This window comes from Columba livia, chromosome 1, assembly GCF_036013475.1.
Source record: "Columba livia isolate bColLiv1 breed racing homer chromosome 1, bColLiv1.pat.W.v2, whole genome shotgun sequence".
Lineage (NCBI taxonomy): Eukaryota > Metazoa > Chordata > Aves > Columbiformes > Columbidae > Columba > Columba livia.
The window spans coordinates 72,082,478-72,105,485 of NC_088602.1; the positions used below are offsets into that span (position 1 = coordinate 72,082,478).

The 23,008-nt window shown below is 39.6% G+C and overlaps 1 protein-coding gene across 4 annotated transcripts in view; it reads left to right on the forward strand.

Annotated features, from left to right (window-relative positions):
* Window positions 1-23,008, forward strand: part of IMPG2 (interphotoreceptor matrix proteoglycan 2) — a 63,600-nt gene that overhangs the window by 16,168 nt on the left and 24,424 nt on the right. For all 4 annotated transcript variants that reach the window (XR_010472302.1, XM_021293248.2, XM_021293252.2 and 1 more), the window contains exons 4-7: window positions 11,579-11,610; window positions 11,709-11,732; window positions 20,165-20,217; window positions 20,688-20,779. Coding sequence is in view for 3 of the 4 variants with exons in the window: in XM_021293248.2 (XP_021148923.2) it covers window positions 11,579-11,610; window positions 11,709-11,732; window positions 20,165-20,217; window positions 20,688-20,779 (201 nt within the window). In the remaining variant the exon portion in view is untranslated. The remainder of the gene's footprint in view (window positions 1-11,578; window positions 11,611-11,708; window positions 11,733-20,164; window positions 20,218-20,687; window positions 20,780-23,008) is intronic.

The window sequence follows — 23,008 nt, forward strand, 5'->3', positions numbered from 1 at the left end:
AAGCAACCATGGTGAAGAGAATGTTGTCTTCAATAGGTGATGTTCCCAACAAGTGGATGATGTCTAGACCTCCTGTCTGAAGAGGCAGCATGACATGAGGCAGGCTGTGGCACGTTATCCTCCATGGTGTGTAGCAGCCTTCCTGCTGTCAACTGCACATGGAGGTGCCTTCAGTTCAAATGGCACTTTGAACCAGGAAGCTCTGACCTGTATTTCTGATGCTACCACAGACGTATGGCATGATTACCTGTTTGACATTTTATGTCACCATATATATCTTGGTATATTCTCTGCTATTTCAGTTGAAGCAAGCTTATTTTAGCTTAAAGCAAATAAAAAGAGCATTAAGCTAAGCAAAAGAAACCTACCTGAAATAAAACATGAAGGTGTCTTTTCAGGAGTTTGTGAATTTTAAAATTAAGTCCTTACTACAGAATTAAGTGCTTTACTTTGTACATATCTAAGATACAGTAGATACCTTAATTTCTCTGGATAAAAGGCTGTCTTAAAATATATGGTGATTTATGGTGATTCTTTAGGATTACAATTTCTTCTATTTTTGCAAGCTAATGGATGAGTATTTTTAGGAAACTTATGATGGGTCTTAAATGTATGATCCCACAGAATCAGTAATGTTCTGCTACTATGGATGTGCTGACATTTTTCCTTTCTGCTTTTTTATGGACTCCTATACTAGGAATGTACACTAGGGAATGTGAGTATGAAAACTGTTGTGAATAGTCGAGAGAGGGTTTTTTTTCTGAGCCTGCATGTTAGTCTTCACAGGTGGACACTTCTGTGATGTCTGATGGTACTGTTGTCCATAGAAAGTGGAGACAAGTAAAATTCATGTTAACTTTTTCTGTGCATAGTGAAAATATTGTAAGATTTTGGTAGTGAGATGATCTATAGTGGGAGCTTATTAAAAGAAATCAGAATAATTCTTGGAGGGAGGATGATGCATTTAACTTCCCACTTCTGCTTTACATTTTTGGGTATGGCCCTTCAGCGTTACAGTGGAGTCAAAGTGTTTGATATATTCAGGTTGTTTATGTGTAATTTAGGTTTCCTTTCTCCTGTAGAGGGATCCCTTCAACATTACAATATTCTGAAACAGGACTGTCTATTCTTCTATTTGCTTTCAGCACAGTTGGTAAAAGGTGATGGTTGTTGGACTGATTTGATGGGAGACTAGGCTGTGTTAAAGGAGATAGAGTGCTGTCACCACTGTGTTCCACATAAAATGTCATAAATCTGTTCAGTGACTTTTTTGAAATGAAAGTCTGAAGCCAATTTAAATTTGAACCAAAGGCTGAAGGTGAAAGGACTGTATCTCATCTCTGATCAGCCAGCTTCAAAAGTCTGAAGGTGTATTTTTGAACAAGTAGGTCAGTGTGGATTTAATGGCTAACTGACTCACTCTTATACGTGCTCACGCATAACATGCTTGTCAGAGGGTGAAACCTCTTTAAAGGAGCTCTGAGAACACTTAAGTCCAAACTGATGCAGTGGTTATGACTCTGTTATTAAGAACACCCTTCCTCCTGCTAGTTGCTCGCTCCAGTCTAACGTGATGGTCAGAGCTGGGGCTCAGCCTGTGGCACCAAGCACACTTTCTAGAGCATGGTGTCCTACCACATCCTTCTTTCCACTTTCACCAGATAGGCTGTTCAAGTTGCATGGCTAAGCCTTTCCCTTACTTGTGGTTTTTTTTTTCCTCTCATTACAGCATGTTCTTTCATTTGTTCATGGCTGGCTGTTGCCATATACATATATATATATATATATGTATGTGTGTGGTTGTTTTTTTTTTTTTTCATTCCTGAGGTTTAATCTGTAAAGTACTGAGCACTTCTTGACGAAGGGCCACCATGATTTCACAGTGTGCACAGCACTCTGTAGTGTGCACACATGATACGTGTGAATAATCCACCCTCTCAGTTGCTTTGAAAGACGACTCACTTCTGCCTGGCACTGTAGAAAAGCAGTGTATGTGGTTGGCGGTAGTTCTTTGTCTGACCATTACATGCCTTATTAAATACCACTTGTTTCTGATCTTTCTCTGCTCTCCAGTGTCTCTGAATCATCTGTGGTTAATGTCAAGAATTCAGTTTAGAGCCTACAGCTGATCAAAGTATTTTTACTTTTCTTTTGGTATATATTGGCTATTACTGCCATAGCATTATCTGCCACCGCTTTTGCATCATGCCTGTTGGCAGTTTCTGGCAGTCTCATTCTAGAGTGTCTCTGTATATTACTTTTTGGTAGATAACAACATGAAATTCAGTTTTTAGAAGAACTGCATGCTGCATGCCATGAATTTTCCCTCTCTCTCAAAAGGAGTTGAGTGTGTCTGAAAATTAGGCAAAATAATTCAGTGGGATTTGCTCTCAGTAAACAATAATTCAGCAAAATGATTGCTTTCACACTACTTTTGTTGTAGTGTGGAGGTTTTTTTGAGCAGTGTAATTAAATGACAACTTATTAGCCTTCCTTCCTGCTTTTATTTCTTACCCTTTCCTCTAATCCCTGGTAATCTCTGTCACATACCTACAGATGTTTCGATGTCTGCTCCAGCATGGATTAGTTCATGTAGAGAAAAATTCTATTTCTCTTGCTTTCAACACAGTTTCTTACTGGATATCAGCTGGAGCTTGGACCAGATTAAGTCCCATCTCTTATTCTTTTTCCTTTGGTAAAATGTTGTTGAGTCTCTAATAGTCTGTCAAAAAGACTTGACTAATTTGATGGAGGTGAAGGCATGCGTATCTGGAATTTGCTCTTTTGCCATCAGATGGCTTCTACTGGTGGGGCAAGTGTGCCTCAGCAGGCAATGCTTTTGCTGCTCTTTAATAAGCAGTCTATGCCCCATACGTTGTCTTGGAGAACTGAGGCCTGCCTCTGCGTGATTTCTTGTGCACATATATATATATATATATATATACACACACATGTATATATGGATGTTATAAAAGAATATATAATACATTACTTTAAGTTTTCATCAGGTCTTAAAGCAAATCACCTGCCAGATTTTCAGGAGCGGATGGAAAGCTTTACAGATTCATATTTATGGCAACCATAAAAAAAAGGTTTTAAATATTCTTTTTTTCCCCTCCAAATTATTTAATTTTACTTTGTGATAATGTTAAATGAAAGTAGTTTACATAGGATAAATACAAGCCTAACTAATTTCTTTGTATATTAAGTAGTTTTATAAAGTGTGAGATTATGTTGTCCCTCCACCTCCTTTCAAATCTTGGCAGAAATGGAGAAGTTATGATGTTCTTTGTTAGATACCCCTATAGCTGCTGGGCACATTTTTTTACTTTGTAAATTACTGAAATAATGCAGCAGTTCTGGTGTAGCTGGTCCAACTGTTTTGACACCTGCTTTTCTGTTTTTTCTCTTTTAGAGAAAATGTTTTTGTTTTTGTTCTGTGTGTTCTGAGGATTCTACAAGGAAGGCTTTTTAGCTACAAAACATGGCTTCCCTGCCTATTTCTTTTCTATAATTTTTCTTTAATTCTGTGCAGCTTGTCATAGAAAATTAAACCAGAGGTTTGAAATTTAATATGCAGCCTATGCTTATAGTAAATAAGACTAAAGAAGAGTCAGTTGCCAGTGCTTTGCCTGTTTCTTCCTTTAACTGCAGGGACCTGCTCAGCCGGCATGCAGTCAGGAGGTGGTTTGGGGCTGAGGTGAACTCAAGGTCTAGACCACCAGTGCTCTGCCCTCACATCCAAGAGCTTCTGCAGAGCAATGCAAACTTCTGCTTCCTCTGTGACCTGTTAGGGCTGAGCAAAGCTGTTGGGGACAAAGTTTGCATTTTTCTCTTCTATTTGTATTATTTCCAGACAATGGACTTATTGCAGATTGAGAGCTAAATACTGTACCAGTCAAAAGAACTCTTTTTGTTGACTGGTTGTCTACCGTGTCTCCTTAGAATGCTGAGAGATCTCTTAAGGTTCCTGTCCAGTTTTTGGCGCTGCATACAACTCCCATAGAGGCATCTGCTGCTGACAGTGGTTAGGAAAAAGAAATTAAGCTAAGTGGACTGAAGCCCCAATTAATGTGTCAGGCTTTTTTCCTTCAAAAAAATCCTTTCAATTTCAACAACACAAAGCTCTGCTACTGTTTCAGCCAGAATGCGACTTGAAAAGCTGTACCACTACCAACCAGATGCTCTTCCAAAGCTTATTTGTTGAAGAGATTTGGAAAGTTTAGAATATTGGTGGCTTTGATGCCTAAACAAAATTTTGCACACCTTGAGGCTCACCAATCTGTAGCATATACAGAGCAATTAATGTAAGAAATTGCAAGCAAATTTCATCAGAAGATACTGCACTGAATGTTTAAGTGTGAAAGAACAAAGTTAAAGGTGTGAAAAATGTGGCATGGTAGTAAGAACAAAGATATTTTCAAGTGGTTTAAAAAAAATAGATGAGAAGTTAAGCACATCCTTATACAGTTTGCAGTTCTTTAAAATCAAAACCAAAACCACAATGTGCAGAATACACTGTAAAAAAACTCAGCTTCTGTTGAAAGATCCTGGTGAGTACCTTTTACCTTGTGGATACATCAATTTCACGTTGACTAGTAGTATATATGCTTATATAGCCAGACACAAAGTCAGGTCTTGTTATGAATATAATTAATAAATGTACTGTGATTAGAAGAGGAAGAAAAAAAAATACAGTTCCTTCTAGTAAATAAAAAATAATCTTCATCAAGTCATATTTCTTTTTACATTAAATTCTTTTTTATTAGCCTGATGTAATATCAGAGAAAACAAGGGAATAAGATGCATGTGCATGGCCAGCATAAGACTTTTACTGTTTTTGTAATACAAACTGTATTATAATATTTAGCTGTAGCACATGCTGACATATTGAAGGTGGCCTTTGGCTGTGTGGAAAAAAACCCCATTGTTGATTTTCTTGGGTGATTATTTTGAGTGGTTTTACAGCCTCTTGTTTAATACTCTTTTGATTGCAAGTGTGCTCTGAACTTAACCCGCACTGATGTGTCTATCAAACAGAATAACAAGAATAATAACAGCAAAACAAGTAGGTAGGGTGTTGTATGTGAGGAAGAAAAAAGTGACTATCAGAATTTAGAACATAACCAGTATTGTTGTGTAGCTGCCAAGTTACTGCTGACATGTGAGGGTCTCCTAAATCCATGATTCCTCAGCCGTTGGTTGTTTATGATTTGTGGCAGTCTCAGGGTCTTTGTTCCCAAGAGAGAGAAAAGATCTAAGCAAATAGGAGAAACGTAGATAAAAGTGATGTAACTTCTTCCTGGAGCAAGAGACACAAGTCAGGGCTGTGCCAGCTGCTTTACACTGGTTTCTGTCTGCATAGAGCTTCTTCCCACATGGTGATGAAGCACAACTACTCAGCAGTCCCTGCCAGGAACTAGTATCTGAGTGCAGTGGATGCCTTGAAATAGGTCTAATAGTATTCCTTGGTGGGTGGAGAGGACCTAAATAATTGATGGCTATGATTCCTTTGTTTAATTGCCGCACATCCAGTTAAGTCATGGTGACCTGAGATAATTGTGACTTTTCTGTTCAACAAGGCACTTAAAACAAAGAGGCCCACCAACTTGCAAGACTTTTGTCGCTGGTCTGTTCGGTCAGTTAATTTGGGGCCATTTTTTTAATTCATCAAAAACCTGAAACCTGATGTTTTATGGTTCCTGGAGAATTCAAGAAATTTATGTTTTACCAAGAGACCTTAACAGAATAGGCCCTCACCTTTCCAATACAAGTAGAATCTCCTTCCCAAGTCCATAGCAAAATGCAGATTAAAGCATGATACTGCAGTGCTCCTGTTGTAAAGTTTTGCCTGCATCCCACGTTTCCACTGCGGGCACATAAGAGGGCAAATCCATCGTTTACGACAGATTACATGTCCCAGTCTCTATTTCTCCGAACTTCAGCCCAGTTTCAGAAAATAAAGTCTTAATGAGTTGCTGGTCCTTGTATTTGTGATGACAATCTACCACAACAAGGGATGTTGAGAAAAGCTGTAATGAGAAACGAAGAATTAAGGGAGCTTGTGTAACTTAAGTCATTGTGCAGATACTCAGCGATACCTGCTGAGGCCTCATATACCACCCCATGTGTATAACAAAACATATCTGAACCAGTGTTGGGCCAATGAGACACATGACAACATGAATTCAGTCATTAATCCTTTCCAATCGAAGCGCAAAGGATGTGTGACTTTTGGATGTTGTTGAGAGGGAGATTTATGCTGTGTGCACCTTTTGGTGGAGATGAGATGCAAGAGTGAAGCTGAGAGTTAACCGTGGAAAGGAATTTGTAGCACAGCTTTGTCTGAGAACCAAAAGGCAGATGGTTTCTCCAGAACTTCCCAAAGCAGTGACAGGAGGTGCTCACCTAACAAAAGTTAACTTGAAAAGCCCCTGGGCCAAGAAACAAAACTTGCACTTGTGTTGACTCAGCAGTACATTTGTTAGTATTGTTTTTTTTTAAGCACATCAGCAGCTCTATCTGTTTCAGTGCTCAGTGAGAGAGACGAGGACGAAAAGGGCAGAAGGCAACCCTGCCTTAGGATGTGTCAGCGGATAGCATAACAAAACACCTTCTTCGTATGCAGAAATGGGCATTTAGCAATGTAAGATACATGTTTTTTCCTGAATTCTGTCCTGTGTTCAGGGGTGGGATATGGCACCCCAATGGTGTGAGTTGTTTGTAACTACTTACTCTTAATGCTGTAGTTTCTGATCATTTCATGACTTTGTCTTCCTAAGGTTCCTCTGAGGCAGAAAGATGTCTCTGTTTTTCCTTTTCCTCTTCTGTGATCTCCCTTCCATTGTCTTTATCTGTTTAATCAAATGTCCTAATCACAGCTTCCAATGATTTTTGATTGTTGACTCAGACATCTTAACAATTTTTTCTTTACATAGAACATCTCCAGTTTCTTCTAAATCTGGAAGAAAGCAGTTTTCATCTGTTCTTTCACACTCTCCACCCTGTCTTGTGGATGCAAAATAAAAAATCATTCTGTTGCCCCCCTTTCAGCCATTGTCTCAGATTTCCTTCACCACCTTTCTTATCCCCACACTTACTATTCTCCTATTGACTTTGTTTCTTTCTTTTTGCATTGCAAGTTTTAGCCTCCTCTAACTTAAAAAAGAAAAAACCCCAAACTTTCACCACATATGTGCAAATGGATTAATTAGCTCCAGTTGCTTCTCCAAATCTCACCTCAGCTTCATTTCATCTCTTAAGCTCTTTCTGTGTTAATTCTCTGTCTGTTTGGTCTCTTCTAGTTCCAACCTAAATCTTCATTTCCAGTTACTTTTTGATACCTGGCAGAGCACAGAAACTGTCAGCCGTGAAGCCTATGCTCATCTCTTTCCGTGCAGAGCTCAGGACTGATACTTCATCCTCATCATCCTTGTCTGATCAGCTCCTTTACTTTGCAAATCTCTAGTTCTTCCTTGTTTTCCCCATATTTCACCCCATTTCTAGATAGCACTGCCTAACACACACTGAAGACTCGCCTCTATGTGGAGACATTACCTCTGCTGTGGAGCTGAGTCCTCCTGGACAGACTGGACCCTTAGCTTGTTTCTGACATCTTACTGTGGATCTCCAACCTTCATTTCCTGTTGAACACGGCTAAAACAATTTCTGTTCCACTAAGCTTTTCCTGCTATCTCTCTTCTTGCTCACTGTAGACCATTTTTCCACCTCATCTGTCAGGGCTGTGCCTCAGAGCACTGGTCTCCATCTTGGCCTTTCCTTCCAGCATCAGTCTGGACATTGTCGTCCATTCCCTTGAATTTCCCCTGCACTTTGGCCTTGTCTTCATGAGAGTGTGTTTCTACCACACACTGTGGTGTGGAGTCAGGACAGGCAAAGAGTTTCCTGTTTCCTGCATTTCTTGGTATGACTTTTTGTTGGAAATGATGTGTGCAGGTGGATTAAATCAAACTTGCTTGCTAAAATCCTACAGATAGGATTAAACTAATATGAGATTATTTAAGATCTCCTTGACATTTCCTCCACCTTTTTTTCCGGACTGGAATTATCTCCAAGCTATTTTGTCTTCTGTGCATAATGATTGTCTCTTAGGATCAGACAAGAGTATCCTGTATAAATGCTTTTCCTGCAAGTTCACATGTTGACAGCAGCTCAGCCATCCAGTCGGGACTGTATTGCAGTAGTCTGTATTTAATATTATGGACTGTCATTAATTCATTATAATTTTGCATTATATAAAACTGTGTGTCTGTTGAGAAAGGGAAGCACTGGTGCAACTGACATGAAACTCAGCTCCCAGCTCTAGGAGTACAGCAGTAATAGTATATATATGAATATTAATATAATTAATATAATATAGTAATTATAATAATTAATACAATAACACCATATTAATATATTAATTAATATAATATACTATTAATATATATTAGCATAATAATGTTATGAAGGTCTCACTTCAAGCAAACTGATTTTTTACCAAGCATCTGCCAGAGGTTGCTTCACTGAGTGAAAACCAGCCGCTTGAGCTTCGGCGTGGTGGCTGCTGCAATGTGGAACTATTTATAGATCACTTCAGGTATTCAAAGGCTAAAGATGTTAATTAATCCTTGCAGATCCTTGTGTGGTATGTATGTTTATAACTCCATCTCGTTAATGAAGGAACTGACCCAGAGAGGTAAGGTCATTTGGCAAAGGCTGTTCTGTACTAAATGAGAAACCAAGCCAGTGTTAGAACTCTAGAGCCCTTGGCTTCCAATTAGGGGAAATAGGTGCCTGTATGCCACGAAACTAAACTATGTCAGTGCTTGCACCCCCCCCAGACTGGGATGCAAGTTAGATATTTAAGAGAGAGGAAGTCAATTGCGCCACAAACTATTGCAGGCCGTGCTGGCTTAGCAATAAGTGGATGCTTCATTTTTACATCGTCAGTTGAAAAAAATAAAATTTGGTGGTTTTACTATGTTTTTTTTTTAATTTAAGTCTGTATGACTGATCTACAATGTGTGAATTTGTTTTTCAGCCCTGTGCAGACTGTTAGAAACTGAAGCCTGGGTATCTGGATTATACTTTCCTTCTGAATTTACAATAAGCCCTGAGACTTTACCTTTGACATAAAGCTGCAAGATGATGACAATCTCTATGCAAGACATATGGGTCTTAATGAATGACTTAATTATTTTGTAAATTCATTTGTATTTTACAGTTCATGCATTTTTGGTTTTGTTGTTTTTGCAATAGCTTCGCAGCATTATATAGCAATCAAATGTAAGGGCGGTAATCTTTACCATTATTTCTCAAAACTTCATTGAATCCAGGGGCAGATTTTGTCTAAGAACTGCAAAATCAGGACATTTAAGCAGTCATTTAAAGCATGTAATACTTTGAAGTTATTTTATTTCACAAAATATATGATTCACAATGAAGAAAGTATATTCTTTTCCAAACTAGATGAATTATGGAATAGTCCAGTTACCCCACACAGAGGGTCCAAGCCAATCATGCAGTATTAGGCTTTGCTAGTTTACTACGAAACTGGATGACAATTTAGTAATTTGATGCCTTTATTTAAAATGTGGAGGTAGTGTGTCAAATTTGTTATTCTAGGCCCTGGCTCTTACAATAATAATTTGGCATTTCAGGTTGGGTTCTTTTAAGTTCCTTTTATAGTTTATTGAATAGAAGACTTGAAAATAAGAAGACATGTTGGTTAAGTCCTGGGAGCCAGGCTCAGAAAGATGGGTGCCTCAGGCTGCCCTGCACCAGAGCTTCAATCAAGGCACCCCTTGCTGGGGCTCTCTGTTTCCTTGCTCTACGAAATGATCAGGACTACACTGACCTCTGCTGTCTATTGCCTTTGTGGTCTGATGGGTAAAGCTGCTGTGTACAGACTACCAGGTCGTATTAAAAATATGTGTGGGGCCCCTAATATAACCATGTTTGGGTTTTAATAGCACCTACAAGCTGCCTCGAGTGACTGAATGTAGAAGTCTCTTTTCTAATGAACAAACACCTTTTACTAGAAGGGCTACTACTTACAGATAACTTTTCAAAAGCTTGTAGAGGGAATTAGTTTCTCTGTTCACTGCAGATCCCAGTGCACTAAAGCTGAATACAAGCACTGTATAGAGCAGTGTAACGACCCCTTAAAAAATACATGAGGTCTAGTACAGTCTTCTTGACCCAAGTTAGACTTTTCACTGACAGACTACCTAGTCTTGCTAATTTCTTACTTTGTCACTTAAAACTGGTCTAGTTGTATCTTAATTTTTCATACTAAAGTATCTCCAAATACTTCGATTAATGGACTTGTATAATAAAGGTTGGCCAAAGGACACGCTGAAAAGTGAACTGACTGAAATTAGTATTTTGGCAAGCTGTCCTCAGGCTGATATCCAGGCTGCCTGCCGTTCTAGCTGTGATCAGGCTTACTGTCCATAGATGTCCTGGACATGAGAGAAAGGTGGTCATTGGGGTGGCCCTGATCAACAAAGACTGAACTTCTAGACTTAGAAACTCAGGTGAAAAGAATGAGCAGGCTAACCTTTTCAAAAAGTCTCTTCTGCCTTTTCGTTCCTTCTTCACAGAAAGAATCACCAGGATAGCTCAGTGTGTCAGTCCTATGAATACAAACGGGTGTTTTGCAGAGAGGTTTTCAGAGTGGAAATACTACGTGTTAAGTTTATTGTACTTTAACTCTAAAGTGGATATTTGAGTTGATCCTCTTTGAGTTGAGTTTTTACTGAAAAATGTATCTGGATTAATAATGTGAAGAAAGCCAGCCCAATAAACAAACTGCCAAACATCCCTTTTCCCCTGAAACCAGAGAGAAACAGAAGTTTTGTGGCTGGACAATAATCTTCTCTAAGTATTTTGTATTCTGTTTGCATGAATACAAGGGCAGGATGGAGCGTTATTCCTTAACAGCTACCATGCTGCAAACTACACAGTGTCTCAGCCACTTGTTGTGGGGTTCCCCACAGTGTGACTCCTCTCTAGAACCAATGTCACTAGCACCAGGAGGATTTTGATGAAAAATTGTGAACTGTGTAGCCCTGCCTTAGTCTTTGTACTCCAATAAATGAAAAATATCCCTGTAAGTTGTATAACCCTAAACAAAGTCATCAGACTAATCCTACTACATTACTTTGTAACTGTACTTTCAAAAGGATGGTTTTAAATGTGTAGACAAGTAGCAGAAGTAATAGTGTATTTCTTAAGACCGTTTGCTTAAAAGGATCATATCATTAGCCTCCTCAAAGGTCAGAGAGCATTGTTCCTGCAGAACAATGCAGGAAAATGCAGAAGCACAGAGCACCTTCTGACAATGCTCTTTACAGCATCTATTGTTGAGTTTCAGTTTTATTTTGGAAAGTTAGGACACGTTTTCTTTTTAGCCCGGACTTTGTTAATAAATTTTGAACTTAACAAATGAACATAGAACAAAGAATTGTTTTGACAAAGGGGAGGAAACAAAGTGGTATAAATTGCATTTCAATTCCTTTCACATTACGGTACTCAAACATATTTAGAGTTGGTTTGTTCATTTGTTTTCCAGAAACTGTCCTATACAAAGGAAGCAATGGGCAGGTGAGTATCTGTGTTTGCCTTGCATTTTATTCTCTCTGGAGATAACAGCAGGGCTGAGTAGTGACATTTTGTAACCATTTCTCTCTTTTTCTTGTCAGCTCCTGCACTGATTGGTCATGTGGGTAAGTAATTTTCCATTTTTAAAGGCTCCTGATCCGTCCTTTCTCCAGTTCTTGCTGCTGCTGGAGTTGACTTGTGTACTGAAGATGAACAAAATTCACCTTTGTGCAAAAGGGCACATAGGAAAGTGTGGTGGAGCAATCCTGTGGTTCTCACATGTGCACGTCTCACAGGCTGTCCTGGCATGCTTGACATGCTCAGAATATCTCAGCCAATCTGGAGCTTGTACTTTTGCTTAAGTATGTCATCACCTTGTTGGCCGTCGGGCAAAGATGCAGGCTATTTACCTGAAGAGATTTAGTGGGGGAAATCTATTTTGGGAAAGAGATGTGTCCATAGTTACTTGTGCTAGTGTTCTGGTTATCCTGCAAACCTTTTCCAAGGGCTTTAAGGTGATCCTGGTCATCATTAGAACAAGCAGGAAAGTGGAGTGTTTCTGAAATACTTTTAAAATATGCTTTTGAGAGATGTGGTCTAAGAACCAGTTACAATGGAACTGGCTGCTTGGGCTCCTCATGCTTTTTTCAGGGCAATAAAAGTGAAAACAAGTCTGAATTATGGTGGGTTTTTTTGTTTGTTTGTTTGGGTTTTTTTTAACCGAAGCAAACCTGAACTTGATCTGTTATTTTTGTATATTTTTTGAACGGAAAGAAAACCCAGTTCAAATTATTATTACTCTGTTCCAACTCAGAGCTCAATCCAAGCTGTTATTTTTAGAGCAATTCAGACCCAAACAACCTAGTTCTGAACCCATCTGAAAAACTGGCAGGTTCAAGTCCCTGCTTTACAGGCCAGATAAAGCTGTGATGAATAGGAGTAATTCACTTACTGGGAAGAGCAATTGCTTAACAGGCTTCAAAAAAGCCTGAATGTCCTAAATGAAGTATCCTCATAATGATTTCTTAACCACAACATTATATGTTACAATTAATAACCTATGATGATGAGGGCAAAATAATTCCTAAGAGATTGAGTTCTCTCTATCCTGTTGAGCTCAACACTCCTCTGACATAAGCACTCCCCAAGGCCTCCAGGTCAACTGAGTAGTGTACATCTGTTCAGAACTTTCTCTGTTGAGAGTGCAGCATTGACCGAGCTTTTATATGCTTTTGTTTTCTCAGAGAAAATAAATTTAAAAAATAATCTTGTCCTTGTAAACTTTGAGGGACCAGCTTCTCCAGAGGATGCCTGGAAGCAGAGGCCTGACAGAGGTGCTCTGGCTTGTCCTCCGAGGAGCTCCAGTTTCTCTGATGGATGTGTAGAAGCAGTCATTTTAGTCTGGAGACCTAGCATTAGGCATATTTGTCAGTCTGCTTTTCCACTGATAAGAACAAAGGAAATTTTGCAGTAGGTTCATTTTCTAGAACATAGCCCAGGCAACCATAAGCTAGAAGAGTGTTTTCTTTTTATGAGCTTTAACTTTTTTTTTTTTTCCTGTGAAACAATTGTTTCTGTGAAATTATTTCCTAATTTGGGGCTTATGTGGAACAGAAGACAGGCTCTTGATGTCTGTTTGTCATTTTAACTACACTGCCTTTCTAGATTAAAGCAGAACTGTGCCGAAAGCTATAAACAGTTGTAGAATTGAAGCTGTGATTTAGGTAATTTAGTGTATGTCATATAATCCCACATAGATGTCAGTACTGTGTCTCTATCTAGCTGGAAAACGCTAGCATAGTTTTAGTGTAGCCTACAGAAAGGTGTCTTGTACTTGTGTAATTTACTTCCCAGAATAACTCACAATCCGGCATTACTGACAATTACGTAACAGCAGGATGAAAGTTTGTTCCCGTAAGGCTGGTGCACGCATTCACGTATGTCAGCCAGCCTGGCCTTTTAAGGAACTGGAAGATTAACCTAGAGTACCACTGAGGAGGAAACCTCAAAGGAAAAGTAATAGATGGGACATAAAGCAGACATGTATGGAGCAGCCCAGTGGACATTGTGGAGTTTTGCCCCAGTTGGAAGTGTGGGAGCACTACATCACTAAAGACTTCTAACAATTGCTTTGTTCAGGAGGTTATTGGGGCTTTGCATAGTGATTTTTGCTCTCTTAGTTTTGATGTACGTCTTGTGACAATAGGACTGTCGTTTTGTCTAATGCATAGGGGGTCAAAAGCCAGATCTTGAGAATCAACTGAAGGCAAAGGAGTAGCATCAAGCTGTTGCCATAGAAAACTAGAGCTTTTATGTCAGAGCCTTGCTTGAGTGCTGTATGCACAATAACATACTGAAGAAAAGACAAAGGAGTGTGGGGTAGTTGAAAAGGCTTAAGATAATGCACTACTTTTTCACTTTTTCAGACGTGGCTGTTAATGTCAAATTAAATTAACCGAAGCACATGTCCTTTCTGACTGGTACTTGCTGATTCTGGACTCACTGAAATTAGTCACAGTAAATCATGTCTGGACTTCCTTTGTTCTCTCCATGTTCTCTGCTTTGAAATACACTAGCCAGTTGAGGATCCATATTTCATCGGTGGTGGCAGCAATGGTTAATGAAGTTATCAACTCAAATTTTGTACCCTTTATCTAAATGTGCTTCACTGAAAGAGAGTTTGTCTTCCGTGCTGGGATCATTTGAACAGTTCAGCAGTTCTGCCTGCAGTGAAGAAGAAACATACATGAGCTCCCTTACTGTCTGCATGTGGACTTGGCAACGATATTGCTCATTTCAGAAATTTTTGAGCATCTGCACAGCTTTACCCCATGTGAAGGGTTCCACACTGTTCGTCTTCAGTTGTGTATTTTCTTTTGTGCTCCCTACTATCAGGTAGCAAATATGAAAGATTGGTCCTGCTTGACTTAAAACAAAAAGGTCAGCATTTAAAAAATACTTAAATAAAAATGAAGGTAAATGCAAGTACAGTTTAAAGGAAATGAATCTAAATACAAGGCTCAGTCTTGCATTCTGCACTTGCATAAAAATATTTCTGAATTTGCATACTTACTTCAGCATTATGTGATTAAAATATATGAAAAGGAGAAAATCAGACCATAAAATAATTTTCTCCTTTTGTCTTCAATATAGCCATTGAAATAAAAATGTTTAAGAAAAATAAATGATTGACACAGAAAATTAGACTGTCGGACATTCAATTTGATAAACAATACCAGTCATTGGTAAACTGATGGATGCCTGGTACAGGTAGTACAAATTTGAAGATGTCACCCTCTTCAACAACAGAATTGAGCTTGTGTTAAACCCTGAAGAGTAATGTAGGGAAAAATGTAACTTATACCTTTATAAAATTTCATGGGGGTGTGATGGTGTCACTGCCCCATTTCGACAGGTGCAGAGTAGCATTTCTCCATAATAACACAGTATGGCTGCACATAAAGAACTTGCATAGGCTCTATGGTTGCCTGCGAGTCAATAGGACTCTGTATGTGCTTTGGTGGACTGGAACCTATCGAGTCTTTTCCTGACGCAACTGATGTCACACAGAAGTATATACCATGGGGTTTGAAAAAGGGGAATATAGGCTGTATTTGTGAGTTGTGTTTGCTGTATTAGTATGTATAGGCTGTCCATAAGCACTGTTTGCTTCAGATCAACTTCTGAGGCCCTTATGGGTCTTGTCTCACACCTGCCTGGATCCTGGTGTCTAACAGAGCTGCATGATCTGAAACTGGTTGTTTCTGCCAAGGAAACACGGTGCAGTGTTGTTCGTTCTGCTGTTTAGACATCTGCTGGTGTATATTCCTTCCTGCCTCTCCATACATATGTGTATGTTTTTATATTTTGCTTACTGCTCAGCCAAGGTGGTCCAGGGCATCATTCTTGCAGGTAGGACAACAGAAATTACATTTAATATGTATGTGTCTCACATTCTCATGCTGGAATGCAGTTCTCTCACTTGGAGTGGCTTGCTTGTGTAGGTATAATTAAAGATAAAGCCTGGGCCCTGGATTAATCCTGGGCCAAAAAAAATCCCTAATATCTTAAATGGTGTGACTGAAAGAGAATTTGAATCTATGTTTACCTTGAAGAGCAGTGTGTACAGGCAAATCAGTATATGCATTGTGTGCAATCTGAGTGACTTCCTCAGAGATACCTAGTACTATTGCTACTTTTTAAGGAGATGTTAATGGGAAGTAGAAGGCAAAAAGAAACAAAGCAAAATTCACTGTTCTGGTAAAGCAATGAAAAGCAAGGTTGTGCATAAAGCGAAGTTCATTAGCACATTTTCTTAAACAAGATTTTTATCCTCCTGAGAAAAAGTGATAACTGTTAGTTTGACCAAATTCAGTACCTGGCTGGTCTTGCTTGGTTAGATTCATTAGGATTTTACTAGGTGTTATTTAAGCCTTTGGCTTTTAATTTTCAGCCAGCTGTGAGCTGGAATTTTGTCAGAAAATTGGTTAGCTCCTGGGGCCTTGTATTTAAAGGCCCCTCAGTGCCAGTAAGAATATACTACCTGGCCTTGACAAAGAGCATGGCCTGCTGCTGCTTAAGGTGATAGCTTTGCTATGTTGTAAGTAAATGACAGTGGCCTTATTCTCACCTTGCTTTTCAGCACTCCCAGGGTTGCTTGTCTGTGGTTGCCACTACATGGCTAACCTGGAGTCTAGGCTGATGATACTAACCATGCACTGCTCACTTGAGTCGGGGACTGAGTGCTCTGGGACCTTAGAATTTGGAGAATTTTATTTTGATATGTCTATAATCTGGAAGGAGTACTCTAGACAGCTAATTTTAGGCTTTTCCATTTGCAAACTTCTGCTCTTTTGAAAGTGTAATTTACACTATCGCATTCTCTTTGTTTTTTCTTGTCTACTTTGATAATTTTTCCTTTAAAACCTCAAGAAACTTAATTGAAATTGATCTTATGGGTACATTGGCAAGCACAGCTGTACCTGACCAGGGCTGCCCCGTGTTGTGCACAGCTGATTCCAGCCCACCCACCACAGAGACCAGCTGAGGCCTGGAGCCATGGTGGTGGCACCTCAGGGAAAGCCTGTGTAAGAAAGTGCAAAACACTGTCCAGGGAAAGGAGGAGGGAACAAAAAGAATGAGAAATGGTGGCATAGGGAATGCCAAGGTGAAAGAGGGAGGAGGAGGCAGCGCTCCATGGTGGAGCAGGTATTCCCTGCAGCCCAGGGAGGACTCACGCTGGGGAAACGGGGCTGTTTAGCCTGGAGGAGACTGAGGGGAGACCTTGTTGTTGTCCACAACTACCTGACAGGAGGTTGTAGCATGGAGGGTGTTGGTCTCTTCTCCCAAGTAGCAAGTGATAGGACAAGAAGAAATGGCCCCAAGTTGCACCAGGGGAGGTTTAGATTGGATATTAAGAAAAAATTATTCACAGAAAGGGTTGTCAGGCATTGGAACAGGCTGCCTAGGGAAGGAGTGGAGTCACGATCCAAGAAGGTGTTTAGAAGGTGCATAGATGGGGTTCTTAGGGACATTGTTTAGAGCCAGAGTTAAGTTATGGTTGGACTCAATGATATTGAGGGTATCTTCCAAGCAAAATGATTCTATAATTCTGTGATTCTATGTTTCCTGAGGGAACTGCTACCCCTGGAGAGCCCAGACTGGGTAAAGGAGACAGGAGTGAAGTTGAGCCTGAGAAAGGGTGGAGAATATGTGGTGTTTTAATGTTTATCTTTTTCCTACTACCCAAACCTATTTAAATATGCAAGAAATTAATTTTCCCTAAGATGAGCCTGTTTCACCTGCGGACAAAATTAGTAAGCGACCTTCTATTTTTACCTTGACTCAGTAACTTTTTCATCTCATTTTCTCCTGTCTCATAGAGAAGGTGGAGTGAGAGCACAGCTGGGTGGGCCAGGGCTAACCCACCATAGAACTGGGTGCTCAGTTCAGTTGGTCACGTCATCATTTAGGTCCTTTAGAGATGCCCTAAGTTGCAGCACACATTTGCAGTAGGCTGGCAGATGTGACACGGGATCTGTGGGCCACTGGTGCCTTCTGGGGCAGCAGCTGGACTCCCCTTGAGGTGTGCTGGGCACTGACCTCTGGGCTGGATCGAGTCCTGGGAGTCTTGAGTTAAGCTCAGAGCATAACTTATTCCACCATAGCAAGTCCTGTTTCTTACTGTCCCCTTCTAAAGAAAAGGGGATTGATACAACACTCAGCTGATATTTATAGATGGGTTTGAGCACTGCAGCTGAACAGAACATTACAAATCCTGCAGCAGATTTGTATCACTGCACATCCCTTCACCTTTGTTTTTGTTCTGACCGTAGTTATGCTAATCAGTTTGTAATATGTAAAAGCCCAAATTGTTTCATCTCTCCTGAAAACAAGAATCTTATTTGCTTCTGCATGTACCATCATTAAATATGATGCACTAATATGCTTTATTTACTGATTCTGTAAATTTGTAATGCTCTGGTATAGATGTAATCTAATGCCTATTGAAATTGGTAAGAGTAATGCATGCTTGGAGTTAGGTGGATTTAATTGGAAAAAATTTAATCTGAATAACTAATAATTAAGTAATAGTTATTATTTCAGTTCTAAGATTGTAAACAAATAAGAAAACTAACTCCCTCTAAAATATAACCAGCATTCTTGAGAAAGTCTAAATCCTTTTGATGTGTTGAGGTGTTTTGTGTGTTGTTGTTGTTTTTTCAGCAGAAAGAAGTTGGTGGTTTTTGAATGAGTTACTTGTAACTTTTTATATGTGTGATGGCAATGACAGAGAGGATAAGAGAGCATATCTTGTCTAAGTCATACTTGCCAGCAGAATTTGGCTTTCCAGTCTTGGAAATCATTCTAAGATTTACTGAGGTTGTCAAAGAATTGGTAGAGAGTTCCCTTGTGCTGTGCTGGCTGAAAACAGGTACCAGTGTCCACGAGATGGAAGCAGACACAAATAACTGTACATTTCAAAGCTTGGATAGAGCTCATCAGCTTTAGTTGTTCAAGAAAATACACAAAGGTGCTGTTTAAACTCTTGAATAAGTATTTTCTGCTTTGTTCATCTGGAGGTTATTTTATTTTTCATTAATGTTTTATGATAGTTGTGTAGATCTCACCTTGTCAGTTTAACATTCCCTGAACTTACTATATTTTGGTATAGTTAACCATTATGCACAGGGCTAGCCTGGGCCTCCTGGGAAAGGATGGGTGAAGAGATTCTTGACTTAAATAGAAAAATACATCAGGTTTGTCTTCAGGTCTGTTTATTGGCAAGTGTTGTGGTCTCAGAGAGGCAGGGGGAGTAATAGAGTTTGAGATGCTAACTCAGTAAAACGCTCATATGTTTGATCATATGCTTGTGCCCTGGTATCTTTGGTATGGAACTTTGTATCTGGTTGTCTGACTGGAGCTGGAGGCCTTTGGGGTTTTTTCTGAGTGATACAAAGACTAATTATACATCCTGAAGGAGGCAAAATATCCATCGACTTGGACTGGTGTTTTGCTTGAGGACAGACTGCAAGACCAATAATCTAGTATGTGAATCAAAAATGAAACCTGGCAAGCCTAGGAACCATGGCTAACAGAATATCAGTGCTTGCATATCCTACAGTGAAGATTCCTTGCTGCAATGCTTATTTTATGGCTCAAGTATGACCACCAATAAAAAAGGAGTTCCTTTAGAAGTGAGAGAAAAATCTCAATGCAATGAACTTCAATGGTTTTCTGAAGTCTGAAGTTCAGTTTCTCTCTAGCACTTCAACTTCTGATCTTATAGATTGGGCTGTGTATATTAAAAATATGACGAACCTGAAAAAACATTTTTTTCTTCATTCAAGAAAGACTTGTTTCTGTCAGAGCATGTCTCTCACTCTCAGTAACTTGACAGTTGCTCAGGGCTTACAGAATTGTCCCCAGGGAGACAGTTTGCCATAAGAGCCATGTCAAAGCTGTTGGTTTTTCTTCAGGCTGACAGTCTTCATCTGATTTTTATCTGAAATGTTTTGCATATTTGGTGTAGAGTTATTTTATGTGTGTGTGAAGGCAGTAATTGGATTTGGAAACTGATGCCTTTCCAAATAGGCAGAGTAAAAGTCATGATAGAAAGAACCCATCATTTTGCAGTGATTTCAGTAGTTATGTTTTAGCGCGCTGGAGAGTATTTTAAAAACTCGGCATTTTATAGAGTGTTACAGGTTATCTTTGTGTTTTATCTCTGGTCTTTGCATTTGCTTCCTTTACAGAACTGCTAGAAAGCAAAATGTGATTTTGGGTGGGACTCCAAGTCACTTGGAATATAAGGAGGTCAGCAACCTGGAGAGGCACACAATGTGTTTTGTGATGCAAGTGACCCATTATACAAACTGCAAAAGATAACTGAAATATTGTGAAGCCTAATTTTGTGGTGTTACCAGCAAAGTAGTACCATGACAAATTTCTTCTGCAAACATGCTTTTTGGTGTGGCAGCAGACTGCAGATAAATAAAAACCTAATAAATCTGTTTCACCGTGTCCAACTCAAATTTCTGATTTTATTTTTATTTAGCAGTAGTGGGACTCCAACTCCAGCTTTGGATGCTGATGTTACCACACTGAGAGGTCAGTTTTCATCTAACTCCTGTCAAGGCTGGTTCTGAATTACTAGAAAATTAAGAAATTTGATGGCTTTTGGGTTTGAGGAAAAAAAAAAGTGAATTTTTGCATCTCAAATAATGCTGTTTGCGATCTGGAGATCATGTTATATGCTGACATTATTTTGTTATTGTATGAATAGTGAAAATGCTACTTGAGAAGTTAGTTCTGTGCACTTTTTACAGCACTTCAAATTCCGAGAAGTACATCTGCTTAGACAGAACATTAGCATTTTATTCTGATTAGTGTGTTTGATACTTTTCCTCAGGCTCTTCAGGTGCTTCCTGTGTTGTTTCTGTCACGATTATGGCAACAGGAATACAATTTTACTGTTAGTTTATGCTTGCTGCACTGCTTCTGTGTGTATCTACATGTACCTGGGTATAAAGCAAACAAACAAATCCAAACAAAATAATACTGCTCTCTTTCAAACTCAGATGCAGCTGCCAATGTTCCTCCCCCTCATGAGATCTCTGTCGAGAGTCCTGTGGGTGGTACTGTCCATGAGATTGAAGATGCAGATACTACTGTGAGTGTGTTTTGGTTTTTTGTGATTTTGTTTCTTAATTTTGGTCAGCATACTGTTGACTTTCCTCAATAATACTGTTTGTGGTCATTTGCATTTCCTAGTACTTGCAGTTTTTTGTTAGCACAATGTGTTAGCACAAATTAAGCTTTCATAAAAACAGGGTGTTAACTTTAGAAAGTTTTAAAATATGTTCCTGGGTAGGTATTTTTTCATTTGCAGAGGCTTTGCAATGCTGCTTCTCCCCCAGTGAGAGAGAACAGACCAGTTGAGCTATCAGGTGAGGATTTTGCTAGTGGCATGGGACCAGACAGGGAACACCTAGGGCCTTTGGAAGCTCCAAGAAGAATGTGGAGCATTACTGTTCCTATGGAATTCCGAGACACCTTAAAGTGCTGTAGCAGTCGTTTTGAGGGTCTGTGTGGTGTAACAGTATAGGACAGCAGAGAGGTGGCCTAGATAGCCTTGAAGATTCCTTCCAATTCTCTGCTCCTTTCTCTCTGCCTACATAGGTCAGCTGTTACTTGTCATCTTACAGTCACCCTTAACTTGATATGGAAACAAAACTCCTGACATCACATACTTAACACATCTCTGTAAAAGTGATGTAGAAGTGCTGACCGCCACACAAGTCTCAGGGAAGTATTTGCTTCCAGGAAACAGCTCCTCTGGATTAAAGTTTAAGCCCAAACTCTAGATTCCAACTGCAGTATTCATGAGCCTACAGGACTGAAGAAAATTTTGCAAAACAGCGGTATGAATCAGCTGGCTTTTGTTTTCTTATAAACGTGAAACTCTCAGTGGATTTACTGAGAAACTTACAAAGTTGCACATGCTACATATAAGTACAAGCTGATTTATAGTACTGGGTTTAACTGTGCACCATTCTGTAACCTAGTGTGGCCATAAAACAAAGCTGGGCTGAACTGTACTTTCTTCTAGAGCTTTCAAGGCTGACTGTGGAGCTCTGACACTGTGCTTCCAAGAATAGATACTGAATATGAAACAGGCAGATAGCTTCTGACTCAAGTCCAGGGTCTGGCTTTATATTATATACCAAGAACACTTGTAGTTTGGTCCCATGTACACCATTATTCTTTTTTGAAACAGAACTGCCTGAGCAGAGAACAGGACCACTCAGTAAATCAGGAAGAAACCAGAATTAGCTTGCTGCTGCTACAGTGTTGTCACTCTATACAATTACATCACACCTCATCATTGCTCTGTGCAGCCAAAACGCATTGCAGATTACAAGACCAAGAATGAGCAAAGCTCATCTTCTGCACTCATATATTGACTCTACTTTTGGTTTTGGGCAACTGATAAATGATTGAAACTACATGGTGTTGCGAACAGCCATGTAGTAGCAGCACGTATGAGTATATGTCTTTCAGATGCTAACTAGCTTTGTGTACCAGTCATAATGGTCCTTAACAAAGTTATCTAGTAAAAAATGGATGGGAGGAGAAGGAGAATTTAGCTAAATGTTTTTAGAGGGTCACTGAACAATGTTTAAGTTGCTCACTGGTGGCAACTAAACTTTCTGGAGAAAGTTTTTTCCGTTTCCTGCACCATACATAACGCAAGCTGCAGTTTTGCTGAAAAAGGTCTGTTTTGTTGGCTCCCTTTTTACCTTTTTAATGGGGAAAAAGCAACAACTGCATGTAAATAGCCAATGATATTTGGCTATTTGGCTGAAGTTAGCTTAAGCCAGCATTCCCTTCCCTCCCCCACAAATCTCAATTTTTTGTTTTAGCACAAAACCATAAAACAAGGTCTGTTTTTTCTCATGTCTTTCAGTATACCACAAGGAATAGCAGGCTGGTTGTAAAATACTAGGGAACCGAGCAGAAAGTGTTCTTCCTGTGTTGCTCAGTCATTCAAATTAGAGTAAGACTTGGAATTTACTGCTGCCTGTGGCAGCCACAATAGCTACACGCTTCCCTGATGCATTGCACAGGCACTGCTGCAGGGCTTCTCGGGCAGCTGTAGACCTGCTAGCTGAAGCCCACCACTTCAGTTCAGCAGAGACTCCTGCAGATACCCCAGTGCCCGTCATGTCTCTGAGGGGATCCTTCACTTACTGAGGCTGAACAACACAGGGAGTTGTTCTGAATGTAGAACTTGGCAAAGGTAACTTGTCTTCCAGGTGAAATAGTAAATAGGAGTCTTGTGATAAATGAGTAAATTTGGGGTAAATCAGCATATTGCTGACTGGGCTCAAGCAAGCTG